The 13,388-nt window shown below is 40.8% G+C and overlaps 1 protein-coding gene across 1 annotated transcript; it reads left to right on the top strand.

Annotated features, from left to right (window-relative positions):
* Positions 1 to 1,095: 1,095 nt before the first annotated feature.
* On the top strand, positions 1,096 to 2,778 carry LOC118813276. Its single transcript, XM_036578516.1, has 2 exons — positions 1,096 to 1,350; positions 1,414 to 2,778. Exon 2 carries the CDS (start codon positions 1,569 to 1,571, stop codon positions 2,508 to 2,510), a length of 942 nt encoding a protein of 313 aa, XP_036434409.1. The 5' UTR covers positions 1,096 to 1,350; positions 1,414 to 1,568; the 3' UTR covers positions 2,511 to 2,778.
* The last annotated feature ends 10,610 nt before the right edge of the window (positions 2,779 to 13,388 follow it).

Raw genomic sequence — 13,388 nt, 5'->3', positions numbered from 1 at the left:
CTGTGTTTAGCTATGCTAATGTACTTTAGTCCATGTTTATAGACCACAGTGAGTCATACGGTGTCAGAAACCACACAATCAAGTATATTAGATACTCAACAACTTCAGACGGTTTGAGGGAAGAAGCTAAAGCTGCCCTCCTATTCTCCAACACCACTAACACGTTTATATGGTGGTTTAAATGTGTAGTTAGCACCACATTGGTGGGATGTAAGCTAACACCACTTTTAGCTACATTAGCCCCGTAGCTCCAGCGCTAAAACTAAAGAAGGAAACTTCAGACACCAAACACGTCGTGGCCGATTGACTCTTTGTGGGGTACGAATGGAAAACTGGGGGGGTTTGGCTGAACTGTAATGGTGGAAGAGTCTCTGTTTGGCCGTCTGAGCAGCGAAGCCTCTCAGATGTGAGCAGCCTGCATGCTGCCTGAAGCATAGCGGGTGTACCGGAGCAGTGAGTGTGTGCCAGGCTGAGAGCCGAGGGGGTTGAAGGAATTTCCTGTGTTTGCAGGTTCTTGCTTCAACTTTCAGGGTTTGGAATAGGGCCACGTTCTGAGGTCAAAGGTCAGCGCTGTATTTATATTATAACACCCCCCTCCTTCGTTCGGTCGTTCTTTCCTTCGCTGCCTCGTGTGGTTTTAGTTACATGGTTTAAAGTGAAAGCCTCATCCTTTATTTCAACACAACTCAATTAAACAAAGTCTTCAGGATGGGATTAACCCAACACACACACACACACACACTCACACACACACACACACACACACACACACACACTCACACTCACACAGATTACTGCCTGTTTTCTTCACAGGTCAGTCACTCAGTACTCACTAAAAACCTCAACAGTCACTGAGTCTCTCTGAACGTGGAACAGAAACAGCAAAAGCCACAGTAAAAAAGTAAATAAATAAATAATAAAAAGCAGGTCGATCCTTTCAGCAGGTGCTGAATATGATTGGCTGTGGTAAGAATGTGGTGGGCTAAAGTAAAAATGTGATCAGCTGGGGTAAAAATGTGATTGGTTGCGGTAGCAACGTGATCAGTTAGAGTAAACATGTTATTGGCTGGAGTAAAGTTGTGATTGGCTGGGGTAAGAATGTGATTGGCTTCAGTGAGAATGTGATTAGGTGCTGTAAGGATGTGATTGGCTGGGGTAAGAAGGTAATGGGCTGCAGTGAGAATGTGATTAGGTGCTGTAGGATGTGATTGGCTGGGGTAAGAAGGTAATGGGCTGCAGTAAGAATGTGATTAGGTGCTGTAGGATGTGATTGGCTGGGGTAAGAAGGTAATGGGCTGCAGTAAGGATGTGATTAGGTGCTGTAAGGATGTGATTGGCTGGGGTAAGAAGGTAATGGGCTGCAGTAAGGATGTGATTAGGTGCTGTAAGGATGTGATTGGCTGGGGTAAGAAGGTGATCAGCAGTGGGAAAGTATATGATTTGCTAGGTTAAGGTTGTGACTGGCTGGGGTACGAACGTGATTAGCTGTGGTAAGATGTGATTAGCTAGGATATGAATTTGATTTGCTGGGGTAAGAACACGATTGGCTGGGGTAACATGATTTGAACATGATTTGTGTGGGTATGAACATGATTTGTGTGGGTATGAACATGATTTGCCGGGGTATGAACATGATTTGTGTGGGTATGAACATGATTTGTGTGGGTATGAACATGATTTGCTGGGGTATGAACATGATTTGTGTGGGTATGAACATGATTTGCTGGGGTATGAACATGATTTGTGTGGGTATGAACATGATTTGTGTGGGTATGAACATGATTTGTGTGAGTATGAAAATGATTTGTGTGGGTATGAAAATGATTTGTGTGGGTATGAACATGATTTGTGTGGGTATGAACATGATTTGTGTGGGTATGAACATGATTTGCTGGGGTATGAAAATGATTTGCTGGGGTATGAACATGATTTGTGTGGGTATGAACATGATTTGTGTGGGTATGAACATGATTTGCTGGGGTATGAAAATGATTTGTGTGGGTATGAACATGATTTGTGTGGGTATGAACATGATTTGCTGGGGTATGAACATGATTTGTGTGGGTATGAACATGATTTGCTGGGGTATGAACATGATTTGTGTGGGTATGAACATGATTTGTGTGGGTATGAACATGATTTGTGTGGGTATGAACATGATTTGCTGGGGTATGAACATGATTTGTGTGGGTATGAACATGATTTGTGTGGATATGAACATGATTTGCTGGGGTATGAACATGATTTGCTGGGGTATGAACATGATTTGTGTGGGTATGAACATGATTTGTGTGGGTATGAACATGATTTGTGTGGGTATGAACATGATTTGCTGGGGTATGAACATGATTTGTGTGGGTATGAACATGATTTGTGTGGATATGAACATGATTTGCTGGGGTATGAACATGATTTGCTGGGGTATGAACATGATTTGCTGGGGTATGAACATGATTTGTGTGGGTATGAACATGATTTGTGTGGGTAAGAATGTCACTTGTCAATCCTGATATGAAAATATCTTCACTGTTCCAGCTGTAAGCTGAACATCTGAACTTTGGAGCCACATGCATCTAAACCAGAGTGGCAAAGTAAAGACTGTTTAGTAAAGTAATCCTGTGCTGCTCAAGCTGAACAGACTGTACTGCAGGACGAGCCCATCGCGGCGTTGTTAAAGCGTTTCACGTGAGCGAGCTGGCGGGGAGTCTGATGTGCTTTGTTGTGGAAGATGTGTGAGGTCCTCTCTGTGACTTTACCATCTCCTCAAAGGTCATATGACATTCGTATCATAACTAATGATCAACCCTGGCTGTTTATGACACCATAAACCCACATCTGTTCTGGAACATCCTGCGTCTGTAGTTGGTTCAGACGGTTCGGACGCCTCCGCCCAGCCTGCTCACGCTCACACACCTCTCAGGTGCTCTGAGTTAACACACGCTTTTTCCTGCACTGTGTGTGTTTTTCTGTGAAAGATGGAGCGAGGGAGATGCAGGCTTTGTTGTTTTTTCTTCTTTGAAGCGGTGGGGTAGTTATTGTGTACTTTAGCTAAATGAGGCTCGTTTGGCTCGTAATGAAAGCAGCGGCGGTAAACTCCCACAGCCCTCACCGTGGGTGGGTGGGGGTGTGTGTGCTTCTCCATGGCACAGAGCGAAAGAACGCTGGAACGACTGCAAATGTACGGACAAAATTCAGGGCTCAGGATGTACTGATTTTAGCTGTGCAACAGTCACAAACGGGCAGTTTCATTTAAACACAAGACAAAACAAAAACTACAGGCACAAGGAAGGAAATGTGGAAACACTGCACAGCACGACTAACATGAGGAGAATGACAAGACTAGACAAACACACACTGAAACAAAGGAGAATAAACACTGAGAAAGCAGGATAAAAGCAAACTACACACGGGGGATGCTAATGAGTAAGCAGGGCATGGGAGGAGACACCGGAGGAGACTGGTGAAGGTGGAACCCTGGGGATCCCAACGTGGTTCCCAACATGGTTCCCAACATGGTTCCCCATAAGTGAAAAAAGCCATGTTACCTAAATAGGAAAGAAAGTGAAAATGAATTCGTCTCTTAGCGTTAAATTTTGCTTTATAACAACACAAACTTCAACTCCCGAATTCTTTAACCACAGGAGCGTCCACAAACAAAGCTTCGGCGTCTTCTTTCTGAAAACCTAGTGTCACGTCCCGTGTCTGATTGTCTGTCTGTGTTTTCAGGTTAGCGTTGATGCATGACTGACGGCCTTTTCCCAGCATGTGATTGGCTGTTCCTGTTGGCGCCGGCTATAAAAGGCCTTTGGTGCTAATCACAATTCCACTCCCCTGGCTGTTCGCCAGTCGACACACCAGTTTTTGTTAGTTGTGATTTGCTGGCCTACAGGTACACGTGGGTCAGTGAGAGGAACTTTGTATTTTTTTTTTGATGTAGGGGTGGCCTTTTTTTTGACCTGTTGGGCTTTGTTTATCGGTAGCGTAGTGAAGGTTGTGTTTCCGTAATTTTCTTTTCTTTTTTTTTTTGGTAGCTTAGCTTGTTAATGTTTCTTTAAAGATCTGTTTGTTATTTTGGGCCTGAAGTTGTGTTTCAATTTTGTTTTCTTTACTTCAGTTGCATGTTAAAAAATAATATTAATAGCTGGAGGAAAGTGCAGAGCATCAAATAAACTGTTAAATCTGTGATTGACATCTTTGTTATTATTAGTTATTAATCAGAAATTCCTCTTTGTTCTGGTCTGGCTTCTGAGTGGAAAGTCTTGCTTCCTCTTTGTTGTATCTCGCCCCAAGGAGACGTAACATCAGAAATGAAGAAATCACTCATCACACACAGTTTAAAACATGAACTAGTTCATTTGCTAAAATTAACCATGTGCTGAACTATACAGTCCCTATAAAACTTCCAATTAGGTGATATTTAACCCTAAAACGGAGCGCCGTCTGAAAAGGCTTAAGAGAGCCTCACCTACACTACACACATCTATGTATGATTCAAGCCTCAGGTATGAGCCACTATTCATAGGCATGACACACTTAGTGTGTCTGATCTTCATATGCATGATACACTCTTAATGTGTCTGATCTACTCTTCACATGTATGACACACTCTTAATGTGTCAGATCTACTCCTCATATGTATGATACACTCTTAATGTGTCTGATCTACTCTTCACATGTATGATACACTCTTAATGTGTCTGATCTACTCTTCACATGTATGATACACTCTTAATGTGTCTGATCTACTCTTCATACGTATGATACACTCTTAATGTGTCTGATCTACTCTTCATATGTATGATACACTCTTAATGTGTCTGATCTACTCCTCATATGTATGATACACTCTTAATGTGTCTGATCTACTCTTCATACGCATGATACACTCTTAATGTGTCTGATCTACTCCTCATATGTACGATACACTCTTAATGTGTCTGATCTACTCTTCATACATATGATACACTCTTAATGTGTCAGATCTACTCTTCTAATGTATGATACACTCTTAATGTGTCTGATCTACTCCTCATATGTATGATACACTCTTAATGTGTCTGATCTACTCTTCATATGTATGATACATTCTTAATGTGTCTGATCTACTCTTTACATGCATGATGCACTGTTAATGTGTCAGATCTACTCCTCATATGTATGATACACTCTTAATGTGTCTGATCTACTCTTCATATGTATGATACACTCTTAATGTGTCTGATCTACTCTTCACATGTATGACACACTCTTAATGTGTCTGATCTACTCTTCACATGTATGACACACTCTTAATGTGTCAGATCTACTCCTCATATGTATGATACACTCTTAATGTGTCTGATCTACTCTTCACATGTATGATAAACACTTCATATCTAGATTAATGTCCGTTTTAAGCTGTTAAAAGTGAAAGTGGTCGCTGTGCTGTTAGCTGCTACTCTAACGTACTGTAGCTTTTGTTAGTACGCTCTGTCAGTGGCTCAGTGGACCTGCAGAAATAATCAATGAACAGAGCATCTGCCTGCATGTTTACATTCTTCCGGAGCCTCGTTTCCACGGCGCTGCGGGGGGCGGGGCCGGTGGCAGTATGGGAAACAGTTTTGGACAAACTTAATTAAGGATGGAAAGACTGCACAGACAAAAGGTCTTTCAAAAAATCAGACAGGCATTTAGAGTGGAGAGAGAAAAAGCTGACAGAGTGAAAGAGAAAGAGAGAGAGTGAGAGAGAGAGAATGGTATGTAGAATGAAGTGAAGACAAAAACATCAAGGAAAGAAAGTAAGAAAAAATGAGAAAGAAACTGAGGCAAGTGGAAGAAGACCAAATCATTTGATGGATGGAGTGTAGAGAAAGTGACAATGACACACACACACACACACACACACACACTCACACACACACACACACACTCACACATACTCTCTCTCTCTCTCTGTCAAACACATATGTTGGTCTCACTATACTTGTGAGGACTTTGATTTCTGTTACTTTAGCTAAATAAAACTTCACTTACATCAAAACCCAACATTAACTTTACCCAAGTAACCAAAACCTAATCTTAACTTTACCACAGTAACAAAACCCAACCTTAACTTTAACCCATGTAACCAAAACCCAACCTTAACTTTAACTCATGTAACCAAAACCCAACCTTAACTTTAACCCATGTAACCAAAACCCAACCTTAACTTTACCCAAGTAACCAAAATCCAACCTTAACATAACCACAGTAACCGAAACCCAACCTTAACTTTACCCAAGTACCAAAACCCAACCTTAACCACAGTAACCAAAACCCAACCTTAACTTCACCCAAGTAACCAAAACCCAACCTTAACATAACCACAGTAACCGAAACCCAACCTTAACTTTACCCAAGTACCCAAAACCCAACCTTAACCACAGTAACCAAAACCCAAACTTAACTTCACCCAAGTAACCAAAACCCAACCTTAACTTTAACCACAGTAACCAAAACCCAACCTTAACCACAGTAACCAAAACCCAACCTTAACTTTACCCAAGTAACCAAAACCCAACCTTAACTTTACCCAAGTAACCAAAACCCAACCTTAACATAACCCAAGTAACCAAAACCCAACCTTAACCTCAACCACAGTAACTAAAACCCAACCTTAACTTTAACCACAGTAACCACAACCCAACCTTAACTTTAACCACAGTTACCAAAACCCAACCTCAACCACAGTAACCAAAACCCAAACTTAACTTCACCCAAGTAACCAAAATCCAACCTTAACTTTACCCAAGTAACCAAAACCCAACCTTAACTTCACCCAAGTAAAAAACCCAACTAACTTTACCCATACAAACCTAACCTTAATTTCACCCAAGTAACCAAAACCCAACCTTAACTTTACCCAAGTAACCAAAATCCAACCTTAACATAACCACAGTAACCAAAACCCAACTTTAACCACAGTAACCAAAACCCAACCTTAACTTCACCCAAGTAACCAAAACCCAACCTTAACACTTTACCCAAGTAACCAAAACCCAACCTTAACTTTAACCACAGCAACCAAAACCCAACCTTAACTTCACCCAAGTAACCAAAACCCAACCTTAACTTTACCCAAGTAACCAAAACCCAACCTTAACCACAGTAACCAAAACCCAACCTTAACTTTACCCAAGTAACCAAAACCCAGCCTTAACTTTACCCAAGTAACCAAAACCCAGCCTTAACTTTACCCAAGTAACCAAAACCCAACCTTAACATAACCCAAGTAACCAAAACCCAACCTTAACCTCAACCACAGTAACCAAAACCCAACCTTAACTTTAACCATAGTAAACACAACCCAACCTTAACTTTAACCACAGTTACCAAACACCCACACCTCACACACACACTCACACACACACACCCAACACTCTACATACTCTCTCTCTCACTGTCAAACACAAAATGGTCTCACATCTGTGAGACTTTGACTTTCGCTAAAGTAAACTTCACTTACATCAAAACCCAACATTAACTTTACCCACAGTAACAAAAACCTAATCTTATCTTTAACCACAGTAACCAAAATCCAACCTTAACATAACCACAGTAAACAAAACCCAACCTAAACCACAGTAACCAAAACCCAACCTTTACTTTACCCAAGTAACCAAAACCCAACCTTAACTTCACCCAAGTAACCAAAACCCAACCTTAACTTCACCCAAGTAACCAAAACCTAACCTTAACTTCACCCAAGTAACCAAAACCCAACCTTAACTTTACCCAAGTAACCAAAATCCAACCTTAACATAACCACAGTAACCAAAACCCAACTTTACCCAAGTAACCAAAACCCAACCTTAACTTCACCCAAGTAACCAAAACCCAACCTTAACTTCACCCAAGTAACCAAAACCTAACCTTAACTTCACCCAAGTAACCAAAACCCAACCTTAACTTTACCCAAGTAACCAAAACCCAGCCTTAACTTTACCCAAGTAACCAAAACCCAACCTTAACCACAGCAACCAAAACCCAACCTTAACTTTAACCATAGTAACCAAAACCCAACCTTAACTGTACCCAAGTAACCAAAACCCAACCTTAACTCACACAGTAACCAAAACCCAACCTTAACTTTACCCAAGTAACCAAAACCCAACCTTAACTTTACCCAAGTAACCAAAATCCAACCTTAACATAACCACAGTAACCAAAACCCAACCTTAACTTCACCCAAGTAACCAAAACCCAACCTTAACTTTACCCAAGTAACCAAAACCCAACCTTAACTTCACCCAAGTAACCAAAACCCAACCTTAACTTCACCCAAGTAACCAAAACCCAACCTTAACTTTACCCAAGTAACCAAAATCCAACCTTAACATAACCACAGTTACCAAAACCCAACCTAAACCACAGTAACCAAAACCCAACCTTAACCACAGCAACCAAAACCCAACCTTAACTTCACCCAAGTAACCAAAACCCAACCTTAACTTTACCCAAGTAACCAAAACCCAACCTTAACTTTACCCAAGTAACCAAAACCCAACCTTAACTTTACCACAGTAACCAAAATCCAACTTAACATAACCACAGTAACCAAAACCCAACCTTAACCACAGTAACCAAAACCCAACCTTAACTTCACCCAAGTAACCAAAACCCAACCTTAACTTCACCCAAGTAACCAAAACCCAACCTTAACTTCACCCAAGTAACCAAAACCCAACCTTAACTTTACCCAAGTAACCAAAACCCAACCTTAACCACAGTAACCAAAACCCAACCTTAACCACAGTAACCAAAACCCAACCTTAACTTCACCCAAGTAACCAAAACCCAACCTTAACCACAGTAACCAAAACCCAACCTTAACCACAGTAACCAAAACCCAACCTTAACCACAGTAACCAAAACCCAACCTTAACCACAGTAACCAAAACCCAACCTTAACTTCACCCAAGTAACCAAAACCCAAACTTAACTTCAACCCCCTAACTGACCTATTGGATCCACTGAATGTCTCAAAATTAAAATACTGGGGGGTCCATGAAAATATGTTTATGATGATGTTATACTGTTATTTTTTTGCCTCTTTCCCCCACAATCAGCTTCTGTCTTTGGTGTTCTTAACTAACTAGAGCTGCAGCACTGCTCTGCCTCAGGGTGGCGCTGTAGCAGACTGGTTCACCCAGTTGATCCTTCATAGTCTAGAAACTGTAACTCTGCCCGGATTCCTCTGAAACACTTTATAATGAGCTGCAGCAGATCTGTAAATCTGAAAACTGTAAAGAGTGAATTGTTACTCGTAATGGTGAGTGAGCAGCCAACGCTGGAGTAGCCGGTCAACATGTGACCCCCTGAAAACCAGGGGGTATTTCACACACCGCCTGAGATGAACCTCAAGAGTAATAACTAATCCTAACCCTAACCTTAACCTCAGTAACCAAACCTAAACCAAAACTTAATGTCAGTAACCAAAACTTTAATCTAAACTTCACCTCAGCAACAAACCTAAACCTAACCTTATCCTCAGTAATCAGAAGGCATCTTTCATTCTGAGCACACTTGGTCCTCCCAAGGCTATCAAAACAAGCGCACTGTCACACACTCACTCCATGTATGTCTCTCTCTCTCTCTCTCTCTCTCTCTCTCTCTCTCTCATCATCATTCCTGCTCTGTCCGACTCCAGCATGAAATTGATTCTTTGCAGCTTGATTTTCTGGAATAAAACAAGTTGGTCACACACACACACACACACACACACACACACACACACACATACACACACACACATACACACACACACATTCCTGCATGTCTCCGGTTCTGTAGGAGGAGTCGTGGTTTGATCCCTGTTAAAGACAGAAAGTGAAGCAGTTTATTCTGCTGAAAACACACAGAGACACGTCTTCTGAACTGTCTAATGTGTCTGAATCGTCCAGACCACCCACTGTGTGTGTGTGTGTGTGTGTGTGTGTTCTGTTGGAATGTTGAGGATGTTCTGTTAAAATGTCACTGGTTCTGTCCAAGTGTGTGTGTGTGTGTGTGTGTGGGTGGGATGGTTGAAGGTTCTTCAGGATGCTGGTGGTGAAACAGCACTAACACTCTCGCCCCCTGCTGGACACTCACAGCTCATTAAGCCTCTGAAGTCTTTGTTAATCTGCAGCAGCATCAGAATCAGGCCGTCATTAATAGGGGTTATATTTGTAGCTCACTGAAGTGGAGAAACTGAGCGGAAACCTGAGATCTGCAGATCCTAAACTTTCAGTCCAGACCACATTAGTGTTTGTAAAGAGAAGATATTTTATTATGATTTGAATTTGATGTGAAGTTATTGTTGTGTGTAGAGAAAAAAAGTTTTTCTTCTTGCTTGTCTTTGGGTTTTATTGTCGACATATACAGCATTACATATCACAGTGATACATTAACCCTAACTGCAGGTGTGCTGTGCTTACCAGGTTTTTGTTTACAGTGCCGTATGAAGGCTGAACTGTGTCCAGGTCGGTTGCCTCCACTTGCCAGACCAAATGTCCACCTTGTCCATACAGAAGACAAATATAAATCATTATGAGACTGTGTAATTAATTATACAGTCAAGTAATTATTAGGGATGCAGCAAAAATTCAACATTTTTGACCAAAAACATTTTTGTAGAAGAAGAAAAAGGCTGAAAGTGTTGCTAAAAAACAAAGATTAAATAGACCTAGAAGAACTTTACAAATAATACATATACACATATATATATATATATATATACACACACAGTCATGCTCACCATTATTGGCACCCCTTCCTTTTTTGCATAACCTGTACAATATCTTCAGAAATAAATGTAAATGTACCAAAGTTATATCTTCAGGATTTTTTAATTGGAGGTCCAAAGTAATACAACAAAAAAAACATTGTTTTTCAACTTGCATGTTGCAATTTTAAAGAAGAAACAGAATAAACAGCATGTGCAGCAATAAAGGCACCCCTTGTTAATATTTGGTTGCACACCCTTTGGCTGTGATGACAGCCTCCAAACATTTCTTGTAGCCGTCTATAAACTTCTTGCACTTCTCAGCTGGTATTTTTTCCCACTCTTCCTTTGCAGTTTGTTCAAGCTCTTGAATGTTTGCAGGATTCTTTTTCCCAATGGCAGATTTCAACTCCCCCCAAAGATTTTCAATGGGATTGAGGTCAGGACTCATTGCTGGCCATTTTAAAACAGTCCATTTTTTCCTTTTAAACCATTCCCGTGTACTTTTGGATGTGTGCTTTGGGTCATTGTCTTGCTGGAATACCCATGATCTTCGGCTCAAACCAAGTTTTCTTACACTGGATAGGACATTTCGCTCTAAAATCTCTTGATAATTCTCTGATTTCATGATTCCTGTGATACGGTCAAGGCCTCCAGTACCAGACGCAGCAAAGCAACCCCACAGCATTATGGATCCTCCACCATGCTTAACTGTTGGTAGGGTGTTCTTTTCCTTATAAGCTTCATTGCGCCGTCTGTAAACAAGCTGTTGCTTTGCATTGCCAAAAAGCTCTATTTTTGTTTCATCTGTCCACAAAACATTGTCCCAGAATGATTGTGGTTTGTCAAGGTACTCTTTGGCAAAGATCAGTCGTTCCTTTTTATGTCTTTTCTTTAGCAATGGTTTCTTCCTTGGCCTTCGCCCATAAAGCTCTGCATGGTTTAGTGTGCGGCGTATAGTACTTGTTGACCCCAGACTGTTCCAGGTTGGCCTTCGGTTCTTTGGATGTTTGCCTTGGTGTTTTTTCCACCATTCGCACCAACCTTCGAAGACTTCTCTTGTCAATTTTCCTCTTTCCCCACGTCCAGGGAGGTTCTTGACAGTTCCATGCTTGGCAAACTTCTTAATAACATTGCGCACTGTTGAAACTGGGATACCAAGGTCTTTGGAGATGGCCTTATACCCTTTGGAAGTCTTGTGTTTGCTAATAATAGCACTTCTGATGTCCTCAGACAGCTCCTTTGTCTTCACCATTATAACAAATGAACATGGCCCAACGTATGGCTTTTTAAAACCCTGAAGTCATCATTCATTGGCTAAATCATGTCACATGGGCACTGAATTTGTCACAGGTGATTATCATTTGCGATTTACCACAGGTGAGTGAAAATGTGTTTCCATACTAATTTAATGTAAAGGGTGCAATACCAGTGTCACAGCAAGCTTTAGGTTTTTTCTGTTTTTCCCTCACATTGTTTTTTGTTTTAAATTGTTGTTTATAGTTTGCTCTTTTGTTTTAAGTATGAGTGCTCTATACAAAAAAACTGTTTCAGTTGATTAATTTTTTTCAGGGGATATTCCACAATATGTACTTAAACTTCATGGGTGCCAATAATGATGAGCAGGACTGTATATATATATATATATATATATATATATATATATATATATATATATATATATATATATATACACACACACTGTATATCACCTGTACGTTGTCATCAATTTTCATACCTATGCTGACGACACCCAGTTATACGTTACCTGTTCTTCTGATAACTAGAACTCTGTAGACAGACTGACCAGCTGTGTGTCAGATATTCCTCACCAAATTTCCTTCAACTAAATAATAAAAACTGAAATGCTGATTGTTGGTACTAAAACTCAGTGAAAGCTGCTTTATGAGAATCTCAGCTCTTTAGCTTCATAATCCAAACCTGCAGTAGAAACCTGGGTGTGATCTTAGACTCTGAGCTCTGTTTGATCTGCATGTAAACAGTCACTAAAGCAGCTTTAATTATGTGAGAAAATCACTAAAGTTCAGCCTTTTCTCTCTCAGAGCGACGCAGAGAAACTTGCTGCTGCATTTGTTCAGCAGAGTTGATCACTGTAATGATCTTCTGACTGGAGAAAACAGTCCATCCTCTAGAACCCGTACAGAACACAGCAGCACGGATCCTCACAGCACCAACACAGAGAGCTCATATCACCCCATTACACACTGCACTGACCGCCTGGATCTGTTAGAGAGAGTTTAAAGCTCCGCTGCTGGTTTTTAAAGCTCTAAATGACCTTAAAGCTCCTGAATGTCTGTTTATGAGCTCAGATCTGCAGATTCTGACCTTCTGAACTCCTTCAGTAAAACACAGAAAACGTGGAGAGACTCTTTCAGTTATTCTGCTTCTAAACTGTGGAGCTCAGTTCAGCTTTTATTAGCCAGTCGAGCTCAGAGCTCACTTTTAATAAACACCTGAAAACGCAGCTCTTTAACTCAGAGCTTCATTAAACTCTACGGCTCTTTGGTCTTCATCTCTTTAATCTGATCTGTGTCACTGATTTTAAATTGGTACTCATAGTTCCTTCCATTTCTGTTGAGCTTTATCACCTGTCTGTAAAGCACTTTGAGCTGCCACCTGCATGAAAAATGCTCTATAAATAAAGAAT

This window comes from Colossoma macropomum, unplaced genomic scaffold, assembly GCF_904425465.1.
Source record: "Colossoma macropomum unplaced genomic scaffold, Colossoma_macropomum, whole genome shotgun sequence".
Classification (NCBI taxonomy): Eukaryota; Metazoa; Chordata; class Actinopteri; order Characiformes; family Serrasalmidae; genus Colossoma; species Colossoma macropomum.
The sequence above is the reverse complement of the archived record's forward strand: the minus strand, read 5'-3'. Positions and strand labels throughout refer to the sequence as shown.

Bases quoted from the DNA above. Each gene is read 5' to 3' on its own strand.
- LOC118813276 (XM_036578516.1), top strand. From the start codon at position 1,569: ATGATTTGTGTGGGTATGAACATGATTTGTGTGGGTATGAACATGATT.